We start from the raw sequence: 14,178 nt of genomic DNA, 5'->3' as shown, positions 1-14,178 counted from the left end.
CGTTGTCTTGCTTTTTTTGATTATTTTTGTCAAATGGTTAATGTTCATTGACAGTATACCGCTGACCCGTTGTCATATTATGGATCAAATAATCCAACGTTCTGTAATAAATATAAACTTACTGATATATCAAACCTTTATTAATTGACAAAACCTTAAAGAAAGTGTTATAAAACGCACGGTTGGGTAAAGTGGAACAAAAATTATTTTAATTTTGACTAATAAATAAGTTTATTATCAGAAATAGGCATAAATAACACGAAAGAATATACATATTTTAACTGTCATGCTAATTTCTCGTCCCATTCGGTAGTAAACAAAGAACATTCAAGGAATTATAAAACCGTATCCTCACGACCCCCATAGACCGCTATTAATTGTTTAAAACACGATCAGGATATTTGGACATTGTGCCAAAGGTGTCCCGTATACCCTTCTACCCAGCAGTACTATATATATATATGTATACGTATATTTGACGCGACCCTGACGCGTCCCGAAGTACGGTTTCATTATTCCTTGTAGTTTGATATCTTTGTGGTTTGGTATAACTGCTATTCAAGATTTTCTTGCTAGCTTTGCTACGTCAAACAGCTAATTAAACCGTTCTGCTTCGGCAAGCGTGAACCTCCCGCTTAGTGGAGATCAATTGTACAAACCTTTGTCATCTGTCTATGATGGTTTCGTTATACAGTTTATTCTTTACAGTTTGAATGTATTTACTATTTACTTTTCAGTTAAAACGGGTATGTATTTTAAATTTTATCACAATTCTAAATTTCATCACAATTTTTTTTAATTATCTCGATAAGCTTAATTCTGTAATAAACTTAAATGTATACTTGTATGGTCTTGCAAAAACACAGATTGTTAGGCATATAGCCATAATTTGTCGCAATAAGTGTCCTCCCCAACATATGCTTCCAACGCCGTATTATTAGTGTGACAATGCTTTTACAACGTTTAGTTACAACCAATTTATTTTGAATTGCACAAGACTTGGTTTTTTAAAACTATAGCCTGTATCACTTTAAGTGAATTTTAATGCAGTATTAATTTCATAACTTGAGTATTAATTTTATTGCAACGTCGCGCAATTCGTTTAAACCTGGGGCATATATGATATTCATGACACGTCGTTCTGTTACGTTATATGAATAAAATCCAATTTCCTAAACAGTCGTATCCATATAGCACTTAAATCCAGGATTTGGGTTAAATCCACTTAGCAAAATTCTCGGATATTTTATACATGCCTTGCGTGAATATGTGGTCATTTATGTAAGTATTTTCTATATATAGGCCTTAGGGGTAATGGGATAAATCTGGCCTATAGTTCCCGGGTCATTGGCAAGGACCTCACCCACAAGAATATAATTGGCTTGGGGTACGCTTTTCAATGCAAATACCATTCACAATAACACACTCGAAAAAAAATTAAGCGCTGTTTTATTTCACGACAAGTTGCAAGACGACGAAAACAAAGTTTAATAAAAACATAATTTCATTCTATTTGTTTGTGTTGCAGAAAAATACATTCTTTGTAAGGAGATGTAATAACAAGTCTTGTCGTAACTTCTTTACGCTTCAGATCTTCTGTGACATTTAATACTGCTTTTGAACCTAGAAATATAATTAGGAAGATAAAAAGAAATCATTTTTGGGAATCAACAAAATGCAAATATAGTATATGGTGGGGGGAGATAGGACACCATTTCCTTAGTCTAATTTGGTAGTAAACAAAGAACATTTAAAAAAATATAAAATCCTCACAACTTCCATAGACCATTGTTAATTGTTTGAAACACGATCAGGGTATTTGGATATTATGTGCTAATAAAGGTGTCCCGTCTACCCTCACCCTACTATATAAGAACACAAAAAACATTGAGACCACTTACGCTTTTGATTCTTGGAATGTGTTTGGTAGTTGCTGTCCTTTAGTTTCAGGCAGTAGCAATACAATAGCTGAAGACGTGATAGCCGTGGCCGCCATTACTATATAAGGTATTGATGGATCAGTAGTTTCACCTGTGGGAATTTAAATGTGCTTTAAGTTACATCAAAACATAATCTAAGGAAGGCATAATCTAGCTTGAAACGTTCGCAACTTAGTGAAAACTGTTCGCGACTGGTTGAGGTAATGCATTACGGCGTCGTGGCAGAGTGGTTAGCGCGCCTGCCTGTAACAGAGAGGTACTATAGGTTTAAAGCTCGTCGGTGCTATCACTGTGGGCCTGTGTCCTTGGGCAAGACATTTAGCGCTAATTGCCCCAACCCATTGGTCACCAAATTATCACACAGACATAAAAAATAAAAATATTCCTACAAAAAATAATCACTCATAAAGTAACATACACGATAATTCGTAAACTGGCACGAGGTGTATGAAACAGAACACCCGTGTTATAACCACTGTCGTTTTCCGGTCACGAGAGGATAAATAAGTTACATTTATTTATTCATTCATTCAACTATTAATCAGGTGCACTGCATACAAGCGTGGGTTCGAATCCCGTTCTCGTCGGCTCGGAATTAGTTCATCGGTAAAGCGCAAGCTTCATATGTTTTCGGCCCCGGGTTTGATCCCGGGATATATTCATTTTCAAAACTTACCAATATAAAGAATGTACGGTACAAGTAACGCCACCATTCTCGATACAAAGGAACTGGCACCGTATGCCTGGTTACGCAAGAGTGTAGGAAACAAGTCGCCGGTGCATGTGAAGACTAATGTGTAGCCACCAGCAACAAATAATTTGCCCAGGACCGCTGTTGCAACTGAGAGCTCACCGTGTACTGCGAATACGATGTTATAGAGTTAAACATATAGTATAGGGTGGGGGAAGACACCTTTAGCGCATATTGTCCAAATATACGGATCGCTTTTTTAAACAATTAACAACGGTCTATGGGAGTTGTTGGCATACGGTTTTATAATTCCTTTTTATCTTTTTTGTTTACTACCTAATGGGATAAGAAAATAGAAAGAAACGGTGTCCTAAATTCCCCCACCCTAATATATACAAAATAACAGGGTATCTGTGGCAAAAATCGATAGTCCCCGAGAAAAACATATCAAAGAACCTCATCCATTTAAAATAGCTAGACAGAAGACAACTAATAAATATATGGTTACGTTATTCAATATATAGTGGAGTTGGGGAAGATGGGACACCTGTTCATTCTATTTTCTCGTCAAATTTGGTAGTAAACAAAAAACATTCAAAAAATTATAAAACCACGTAGTACTATAGTATACCAGTTATAATAGCAAACACTTACCGTTTTGAAGTGGAGGCGTTACTATCAGGAGCAAACCAGCAATAGACATTTGAACGGCGAAAGCGATCCGACTGCCAAGCTTTCGAATCAGGAACAAACACAAAAGACTTGCCGGTGGCTCGACAAGCGCAGCAAAAAAGAAGTTTAGGTACCTGGTGATACAGAATGTTGTATTTTACTAAGTATAGTTGGGGGGGGGGACGGGACACCTTTTCAGACTCTTTTCTCGTCCTATTTGGTAGTAAACAACGAACATTTTAAGAAATATAAAACCGTATTCTTACGACTCCCATTGACCGTTGTTAATTGTTTAAAAGGCAATCAGGAAATTTGGATATTGTGTGCTAAAGGTGTCCAAACTTACCCCACCCTATTATATAGGACTAGCTGATGTGTATACACCTTACCTGTTCCCATTTAGTTGATTTGTGTTAAGAGAAAGCCCAAAATAACAAAGATTCACTGACGACCTGAATGATGGTAAGAAGATTAAAAATTGGCAGATAATTTAAGAGCAATTTATCGCCAAATACCACAAAAATTTTATAACGTTTTAGTTCTGAAAATTCCGTTTTTAATTCGATACTTGTCCCAATAGAACACCAATTTACTGGGTTGGAGCAATTGCCGTTAAGTGTATTGCCCAAAGACACATACGCCCACAATGATAACAACAATGGGATTTGTTTACCCTTACCAGCAAATGCAGTATATTAAAATCCTATAACGCAGGTATGGATACCGCACTAAATGAATGTATGAGTATCTTCTTGCACTCAGCTTGTCTGAGTTGTTCGGTTTTGACACAACCAGACGTTCCTCGCCTTCTTGTCGGTTCGTATTGGTTGCATTAGCATCGGATATTGGCTTTAATTCGTGCTCCTGTGTCATAGAAATACAAACGTAAGAATTATTTAAAGTTGTACAGTAGGGTGGGAGAAGATGGGACACCTTTTCATTCTATTTTTCGTTCCATTTGGTAGTAAACAAAGAACGTTCGAAAATTATAAAACCGTATCGTCACGACTTCCATAAACTGTTGTTTATTGTTTAAAATCTGATCAGGAAATTTGAAGGTTAAGTGCTAAAGGGGTCCCATCTTCCCCCACAGTACTATACAACAAATATTCTGTTATTTCTGTTACCGGAGATAATGAATTTAAAAGCTCATCTGATATAAAAACGTTATTTTTCCGACGTTTCGCACGCCATCCGATAAGACAAATATAAACCAATTCCTGCCAGATGGCAGACAAAACGTGAGGAATACACTACGTTATAACATGCCAAGATACGTTAAAACATTATTTACTCTGTATTACTCCAAACCCAGGAACTGACACCCTGTCACACTTTACATTTCTGGAACTGATTAATTAGATTACCGGTGTTAAAACGATTGCGGTTACCGCCTTGCGAGTAAAAATACACATATTCGTTTATTTAATTTATAAAAAATTGTCTTTATAATAACTTAGTTAGAAATCGTTTACCTATGCTTTTTATTATTTATTTTAACAAATGTCAGCCCTAACCAAGTACTAAGGTATTGTCACAAACTATACTTGTAAGTTGAAACTTAAAAATCTTAACAAACAGCTTGCTTTACTGTATTTACACTCCTTATCATATTTCAAATTCCTAATGTAATTATTGTTAAGTCATCGCACGTGTAGGCCGACCTTATACTTAAGCCAGTGATTGCTTCTCGCTTTAACTTGGGTTACTTTTAGGCAGTTTACTTCACGGTCGAGGTGCTATGTGACAGTTTTTACAGTCAGTAATTTTTATTGATGGATATATTATATGCGTTTTTGGAGTGTGTGTGTTGAACCGTGAAGTCATGTCACCAAAAAAAGCATTTTAGTTTTATAGCACTATGGGGTAAGATAGGACACCTTAAGAACATGATATCCAAATATCCTGATCGTGTTTTAAACAATTAACAATGGTATATTGGAGTCCTGAAAATACGGTTTTATAATTATTTGAATGTTTTTTTTACTACCAAATAGGACGAGAAAATAGAATGCAAAGGTGTCCCATATCTCCCCCACCCTACTATATGTCATAAACGTTCAGTCCAAAACATAACCTATGAATTTGACTTACTTGTGTATTATAGTCAAATTCTTTAAATAAATGCTTTGTGGTGTCGACAGGCATCTGGTTAACCGTAGCAATGCGACGAGCGAGTTTCCTGGCACGTTTTAGACGGTTGTTTTGCAGCAACCAACCCAAAGACTCAGGAACAAATCTATAAATAACGTGTTTCTTGTGAATACATATATAAATTAAATAAAAATATTTTGTAAATTTACAGAACGGCGAAAAGAAATGTTCCCTATAGGTGTCCGTTTTTTTAGGCAGATGCGTGTGTTTATACAACATCACACATATAGTAGGGTGGGGGAAGATGTGACAACTTTTCATTCTATATTCTCCTCCGATTTGGTATAGTAAACAAAAAGCATTTTATAACCCTATCCTCACGACTCCCAAAGACCGTTGGTAATTGTTTAAATCACGATCAGGATATTTGGATATTATGTGCTAAAGGTGTCCCGTTTTACCCCACCCTACTATATATGAATTCAACGTCGTGTATTTGTATTAAACTAAAAAGTAAAGATACTGTGAACTGAACCCGAGGCGTAACACAGATGCAAACCCTGTAATTTAAGACTTAGCACTGAGCCTAAAGAGGCATTCAATGTGGGTGAGGTCCCGCAGCGTGGCACGCCATGCGGGTCTTATGATTTAGACCAGGATTGGCCTATTATTAAATAAGCACACAAACAAAAAATAAAATTTGAAAACGGAAAAACCGTATTGATAACTTACAATGTAGCGGGTAGCAACAAGAGCCCAATAGCGCCACAAATAGCCATCGTCCACCGCCAGTCTTTGGCGAGGTATGCAATTAGTGGTAGCGTGGCGTATCCCAACGAAAAGACTATGGTATGAACAACTGATGTTGCGTCTCTCCATTTGCTTGGGAGCATCTCGGTAACTAGTAATAATAACTTTATTTGTCTCTTCGATTACGGTAGCAGAGATTTTAAAATAATTAAACGAAAAAAAAGGATATAGCGTAAAAAAAAACAGTTGTTAAAACACGCTTACGCAGCAGTTAAAAACACATTTACATTTATTTTGAAGAAAATATAGGCGTAGTCGCTACACCTAGCAGACGAACAAGTCGTTTATGTTTAATTATTATCAAGTTAAACTTCTAATAGAACAAATCTTCAAGGGATAGATTAAGATTTTAAATCTTTAAAAATGGCAACCTTTAGCTTAAGCAATAAAATATACTTTTGTGGTAACGAGCGGCAGCAGTTTTTAGAATTTAGATTTAGACAATATGGTATTTGTGAGAACATATAGTAGAGTGGGGGCAGACAGGACACCTTTAACACATAATATCCAAATATTCTGATCGTGTTTTAAACAATTAACAACGGTTTATGGGAGTTGTGAGGATATGGTTTTATAATTTTTTAAATGTTCTTTGTTTACTACCAAATGTGACGGAAAATATAGAATAAAAAGGTGTCTGTCTTCCTCCACCCTACTATATAGGTAATTATACATTATTAAACATGATGTGCTTTCATGTTAATTTTGTATTTTGTAAATACTTTAAGTTTCAATAAATGCTTAAAGTGACAGGCGATAGACGCCTCCTTACCTAACACTATGACGGCGAAACCTCGTACGATAATTGCCCAGCCATCTAAGAATAGCAGCACGTGAATGCCATACATTAGAGGGTTAAACGCTAATGCAGAAATGGCGATCACAGCAAGGGCGTAGTTAGATAAGAAGGCGGCTCGCCGGCCGTACCTGCAAGAAATAGGCATATTATACAAAAAAATATTATGCGATGCAACAAATATTTATCTTATAGTAGGTTAGGGAAAGATGGGACAACTTTTTATTCCATCTCTCGTACCATTTGGTAGTAAACAAAGAACACTCAAAGAATTATAATACGGTATCCTCACGACTCCCATAGACCGTTGTTAATTGTTTAACATACGATCAGGATATTCAAATATTATGGGCTATGAATGTCCTATCTTATACCTTACAGTACTATACAAAAAAATTAATATGCGTTAGCGCATACATGCATGTTTCTTCAACGTCATCATTGATATTGAGTAAAGCTTAGCGCATTAACCCCATAACGATTCAGAACAGACATATTCGCCATTACTATATTGGTCGAAGTAAAGACCATCTGTCGTAAAATAGATCAACCTAGGATTCTATATTAATCGATGATCGCTGCTGTTATGTTAATATGACTGCATGCGCTGATAATCCTATGCAGCCACAGTTGACGGGGGTTCATTATTTCATGCAACATTTACAAATGGGATTAAAATGCATAACCAAAAGGTCCGAGTATATTTGCATATTCTGTTCATTAGGATTATCGCCAGCCAGCAGTCAAACACACATGTTTTATTAAATGTATGTCACACATATATCCTGGAGTGGCGGAGCAACATTGGTTTAGTAGCCATTATCTTGTCTTTCCTAAATACGTCAAACTGAAGCGGTTTCAAAATGGGTATTCTTTCAACTTTAAGCGTATGCGACGTCGATATATTATTGTCGTAAAACATAAATAAAATGTGCGTAAAATATATGCAACAATTAATTACGTAAATGATTGTTTAACTTTGGCGGTGGTCGAAACAAAAACAAACACTGCTATTGTTAAATTACCAAAAATCATGTTGACAACAATACAAAGTTACACGCCAAACCGTTTAGTTTCGCATGCAAAGTAATCGGCGTAAACCATATGCATTATAGATGGCAAATTTGACTATACCTGTCGGACAGTAAACTTCCAACTAACGACCCAACCATCATACCCGCCATCTGCAGTGTCATTGCAAGCGTTTTATACCATGTTCGGTCGCATACCCAGTTGTACTAAAAAAGAAAATAAAAGTATATGGTAATCGCTATGGATAGCAATATGTTTGAATATAATGTGTGCATTTATTATCTGCTGATGTGTTCACTTTAATTTTAGAACCAAACGACCTGTCCTTTACTCGGTAACGAAGCTCAAAAGGTCATATAATATAGGTCATTTTATTGCTGAGTAATTTACTGAGTAACAAATGAATAGCCAGTATGTCAATACGCATGTAAATAATTAGGTGTTAAGGAAACTGGTGTTAAACACCGCATGAATCATTCATATCATCTTTATACTGCAATAACCCGTTCGAGGAAAATTGTATAATACTGTGGGGGAAGATGGGACACTTTTAGCAAATAATATGCAAATATCTTGATCAAGCTTTAAACAATAACTAACGGTATATGTGAGTCGTTAGGATACGGTTTTATAATTCTTTGAATGTTCTTTGTTTACTACCAAATGAGACGAGAAAATAGAATAAAACGATGTCCCATATTTCCCCACTCTACTATATATAACCTAATTTGCAGCCTTCAATTTTATGTTTCGTCGCAATCTATAAAAAGAAACGCGAGAATGGTGACTCATATTTGGCCATGTGTGTTACAACACACTAAAAGTAACAAATGCATGTCAACGTACTAATGAAAACTATCACCTGGCCAATCAGTGATTTCTGAGGGTTACGTAGTGTAAAATAGGCTATACGGTGTAAAATGGGCTATATATGGTGTAAAATGGGCTAGACAGTGTAAAATGGGGTATATTATGGGCATCTTGGGGTTAAATCCCAGGTTACGTGGCCTGCCTAAAACCTCGCCGTGCAAGCAAGTTATAAAATGAACGCACAGATTTTTGACACCAAGCGTTTATACCTCAGTAGATGCCGACGTAACACCGGGTTCAAGTTCGTAAATCCATCCGTGGTCGCATGATGACGTCACTACAATATCCGTAGTAGAGTTGTAGTCGCCTGTTTAAAAGATAACGGTCATTATGTAAAACGAGGCATAGTAAGGTGGGAAAACATGGGACACTTTTTCATTCTATTTTCTCGTCACCTTTAGCAGTAAACAAGAAACATTCAAAGAATATGAAACTATATCCCTAATTACGACTCCTATTGCCGTTGTTAATTGTTTTAAACACGATCAGGATATTTGGGTACTATGTTCTAAAAGTGTTCCATCTTACCCCACAGTACTATATATAATGTAATGGTCATTTCAATACATGGCTTAAATATTTTTTAATCGTTCTCACTCGTTGTGACGTCACTGGTGTTGACGTAACGCAGACATTGTTCCCACCACTGCGTGTCGTCATTCCAAGGGATGTAATCACGTAAAAGGTCATTTTTGGAATTTTCTAGAAATAATCTAAATTACGAAAGCAGCGGTTTAAAATTTGTCAACACGTTTAACTTTTACAAGTTCTAGAAATAAACTGCTTACGTTGTGTTCGTTCCACTTCCGTTTTGCGAAGCCGTCATAACATCATCAACTCCGGGAACAAAGCACCGATGACGTGGAGTGTAAGTGATAAACACCGTGACTAAGATATGTAAACCATGGGGGTAGGCGCTGAGAATGAGTAGGGCGACGAGCCGCTTCTGAAAACTGCCAAAACCAGTGCCAATTTTCAATAGATCAGAGTCACCCATGTTTTAAACAAAGGTGGAAACCGTCTGCCGGTTAAATCTATTCGCGCACCTATGTAAAAAGTATTTCAATATCTCTTGGTAATAAATTACCTAACCACTGCCCTGCCACCTTTTTTTAATAAAAACACTTGGCAAACAGTTTTAAAACATTTCTATGTGTTGTTGTCAAAAATGGCCTTATTTCGTTAACTCTTGTAGGAGCTTACAGCTATTAACTAAGGCGTCAGCCAACCGACGAAGGTATTAGTTTAGACTTTAGAATCGGGCCACATGCGTGCTGTGGTCAATCTATAAATAAACCCGCTTAAGCGCGCTATCTGAATAGGTTTGAACTACTGAACAATTAACCTGGCAAACATCGTGCAACAAATACAACATTGAATCAGCGGTTTAATGCATTCTTAAGTTGGCAAACAATGATAAATATCCTCGCTTTCTCAAAACTTTACTATGCGGCGTAATCTGAAGTCCTATAACTCGTCTCCTGAGACCTTTAATTAGGTTTAGCGATATTTGCACTTCGTTCATGCTAGCTACACTTACTCAGAAATAGGCTTTGCCTCTGGGCTTAACGAAAACCTATAAGTTTTTCTATTGCTTCCGGGTGATCTGAGCTACGGTTAACATGAAGCGCAATGAACAAACCATGTAGTACCACCACTTAAGGAAACTTGTTTGTGTTTATAGCAGGAAGCAATGACTCCTTTCCTGCTACTAAATTGGCGACACAATAATAATACGCAATGACAAGTTCCTGAAACGAAAACATATACAGGTCAATATTTTAACAACTGCGACTGGCAGAAAGTTAAATGGCAATGCTGTCTGCGGCTGACAGGTCACCGCCTCTGCTGGTGATCCGTGTTATGATTCACACTTCATTCGTTCAGCTCAACAACAAATGCACTACTACTGGCATACCAGTTGTATCACAACATCAACTGCTCAGTGCAAAGTTAGTAGGTTCATCACTGTTATGTACAAGCAATGCTTTATACAAACTTACATATATAAGTAAAAACAGAATACTACATTGTGTACATGCTCACCAAACGAATTTAAGTATAGTAGGGTGGGGAAACATTGGACACCTTTTCATTCTATATCTCTATCGCCTAATTCGGAAGCTAACAAAGATCATTAAGAGAATTATAAAACCGTATCTTCACGATTTCCATAAATCATTGTTAACTGCTTTAAACACAATGATATTTGGATATTACTTGCTAAAAGTGTCCCATCTCCCCCACCCTGCTGTACATTTAACTATTTCGAATACGTATATTTTTGAAGCTCTTTTACAGTTTGAAACTATGCTGCAAAAGTTGGTTCAATATCGACCATCAATTTTACAAAACCATTTTAACGGCAAACAATCTTTCAACAGTGGCCTATAGTAGGCTGCGGGGAGCTGGGTAACCTTTAGCACAGAATATCAAACATCCTGATCGTGTTTTAAACAATTAACAATAACGGTCTATGGGAGTTGCGGGGATACGGTTTTATAATTAATATAATTTTACGATTTTTCTTTTTTTACTAACAAACGTGATAAGAAAATAGAATGATAAGGTGTCCAATCTTCCCCCACCCTAATATATATATATATATATATATATATATATATTCACTTTTCTAATTGCTCGTCTTAAACACTCTTGAATCAAAAGTGTCTATAGCGGGCGACATGTAAAACCGGTAGATTTACATTTAATTCACCCCAAACTACTGTAGTCATTAAATTGAATAATATTGTAGACCTGTTTACAGTATACAAAATATGCTGCGTACCAACCGTTGTGTTTATGTTTTATTTGAAAACCTTGTGGCAATTTCCTGTGCTCTTTAGACACGCATGATGTGTCGATTAATCATAAACACAGTAACGCCCAATGAATCTGTTTAATATTCGATCCTTATGCAATAAGTAAATTTTTAATAAACTGTATTAATATTTGTGCTCGAAATAGAGTCGACCTCTACAATGCCAACCACGTACACTGTGTGTTGGTGGTACATTCGTTATTCACGAATGAATCCCGAAAACCCTAATTTGCAGACTACTGTGTTGTCAGGTCTTTTAGATGCCGCAAATTCTGTTGCTTTCTAACTAACCTGAAAAGTCTCTGTCCCAAATATCGGCCTTGTTAACGCACTGTTTTCGCCGGAGCAAAATCACCTTACAAAGTCAAACCACTTCGAGCGAGACCTACTTCTCTCCTACAAAGCTTACAGGCAACTGACGTCGTAACCTTTCCAAAACAGACAATCCATAAACACATTCCACTATGTCTGTTATTTTGATTCGGCGACATTTGATATACGGATATCTCCTGTACTACGTAGTATTTATGCGTTGGTTCTCAAAACTAACAGAAACGAACGAGCGGAAATGCGGCAATGCTTCGTTAATTCGTTCTTGTGCTTGGCTGACGCGTACGTTTTAGCAGACAGCGGAAACAGTGAGCACGTCTTAGACTCGAGTTATGCGCGAATGAAACTCAATAAAAACCAAAGGCATTCATCATAGGCCATTTGTGTTGCACGATAGTTTAACCTTCAAGTGAGCTTGGGCCTAGGGTTCATTCATACCTTGTAAACAATATGTCGAAAGACCGTTTTGAATTATTTATGTTCCCCATTGTCTGCTGTTCTACTTTGAGTTAAATACAAATACAACATTTGCATTGAAATTTCAGTAGCCATAAAACGTATGTGAACTATATGCTTGAATGTAATCAAATTACATACAAACAAATAAGCACATACAGCAAGAAAATAAAAAAAACTTCTAAGTACAATAAAAACAGTTAAAAACTAAAAACAGTCAAATTTCTTGTCATGTTGTCAATTTCTGTTTTTTCTTTTTGGTTGAAAACAGCCCAGCCATCATTTTTCTTAATTTAGTAGCACTGTATTTAACGCTGGTCCAAGGGCCTGCTGTTACTATGCCTTTTAAGCTTTGAGACTTGCTTGAGTGCTGTACGATGTGTATGACACTTTGTTTCACAACATCTGATAGGTCCGGATAACGTGCGGCGCTCTTTAAAATTTCTTCCACATCCCGAACATGTCGTGAACGAAGATCAAAAAGGCGACAAATTTGCAATTGCAGCTCAAAAGGAAGTCGATTGAGATGTAACAGTTGGATAAGAGGAGACTTATCTTGCTCGAAAACACCAATATCTTCTTTCCAATGAATGAAACTGTGGAAAGGATCTTTTTGTCTGTCTGATTCTTCACATATGCCTTTTAAAACAGGTTCATATAGCTGTTTAAAATGGTTGAGGTTCGAAACAACAATGTTTGAAACTTTGTTCCGGTCCTCGCCAAACGTCATTCGGAAATCACCAGCATAGCTTAAGCCAGCTAATGTGTGGTAAAGTTCCATCTCGGTAAAACTTTCCGGCAAAATCAGCAAAGAAGAAAGCACAGCGCTAATTAAATTTGACTTCAATCCCTCTAACAGCTTTGGAGAGTTCTCAAAGTCGTGGTGGACTATGTTGACAGGTTTATGCAGCCTGCCTGCTAAGTATAAGGTGTTCCAATTAAGCAAGTCTTTAACAATGGTGTCTTCCGAGATAACGCCATATTTTATCATACGGCCTTCTAGTCTGATACCTGTATTGTAATAGATTCCAGCACCGTAATTTTCCATGAGTTTAAAGGCATAGTTTGGTCCCAAGTACCTCATAGGGTACCAGTAATGCAACTTGTTCATTCTCATGTTCTCACTATGCCAGGATCTGGGGTCCCGTACCACAAATATTAAATCGAGCATGTTGCTTAAAGGGGGTGAGTTCTCGTTTTGGGGAAATATACCCGAGCCATAAGAAAATGCAAGACTCATGTGTCCAGGAAAACGACCTAAAAGACGACTGTAAAACGTCTCTGAGCTCTGTACAATGGCTTTGTTTAACACTTGGGCAAACCGCATGGAAAATTTCATTTTGTTTAAATCAAACCTAAAATGACATTAAAATCGCTTAAAACACGGAAATTATAGATTGAATGTTAAAACTGGATATATACTAGCAAATAATTACCAGCAAGAGACTAATAATGATATTTTTTTAACTTAAACAAGTTAAGATTTACAATAATAAAAATACTACAACCTGAACGTAAATTTGATTGGTCATTTGAAATCAGCTGTTATCATTGAAGCGTGGAGAAAGTGTTGCCAATCTAAATTATAAAAAATTAAAACCTAATATTAACTTGTAAGCTATAAACATTAAACAAAAGGTACAAAGAAACAAGCAGTACTGACATA

At 36.6% G+C, this 14,178-nt stretch overlaps 2 protein-coding genes across 4 annotated transcripts; both read right to left on the bottom strand.

Moving 5' to 3' along the window:
* Positions 1-1,432: 1,432 nt before the first annotated feature.
* On the bottom strand, positions 1,433-11,155 carry LOC149729683 (solute carrier family 22 member 21-like). Of its 3 annotated transcripts, none has more exons than XM_089886779.1 (13): positions 9,694-11,155; positions 9,503-9,618; positions 9,115-9,212; positions 8,138-8,241; positions 6,980-7,134; positions 6,130-6,298; positions 5,398-5,542; positions 3,983-4,167; positions 3,693-3,755; positions 3,286-3,437; positions 2,617-2,799; positions 1,902-2,031; positions 1,433-1,623 (listed from the first exon to the last, which is right to left on the bottom strand). In XM_089886779.1, exons 1-13 carry the CDS (start codon positions 9,900-9,902, stop codon positions 1,581-1,583), a joined length of 1,752 nt encoding a protein of 583 aa, XP_089742905.1. In that variant the 5' UTR covers positions 9,903-11,155; the 3' UTR covers positions 1,433-1,580. The 3 variants fall into 3 exon arrangements, with proteins under 3 accessions (XP_089742905.1, XP_089742906.1, XP_089742907.1); XM_089886780.1 differs by having other exon boundaries at positions 9,503-9,607; positions 9,694-9,835; XM_089886781.1 differs by lacking the exon at positions 9,503-9,618 and having other exon boundaries at positions 9,694-9,835.
* Positions 11,156-12,515: 1,360 nt separating this feature from the next.
* On the bottom strand, positions 12,516-14,128 carry LOC149729682 (phosphatidate cytidylyltransferase, mitochondrial-like). The gene is made up of 2 exons (XM_089886792.1): positions 14,021-14,128; positions 12,516-13,867 (listed from the first exon to the last, which is right to left on the bottom strand). Exon 2 carries the CDS (start codon positions 13,849-13,851, stop codon positions 12,742-12,744), a length of 1,110 nt encoding a protein of 369 aa, XP_089742918.1. The 5' UTR covers positions 13,852-13,867; positions 14,021-14,128; the 3' UTR covers positions 12,516-12,741.
* Positions 14,129-14,178: the final 50 nt, after the last annotated feature.

This window comes from Ciona robusta, chromosome 10, assembly GCF_009617815.1.
Source record: "Ciona robusta chromosome 10, ASM961781v2".
In the NCBI taxonomy this organism is placed as follows: domain Eukaryota; kingdom Metazoa; phylum Chordata; class Ascidiacea; order Phlebobranchia; family Cionidae; genus Ciona; species Ciona robusta.
Note: the sequence above shows the minus strand (reverse complement) of the source record. Positions and strands in the feature narration are given on the sequence as shown.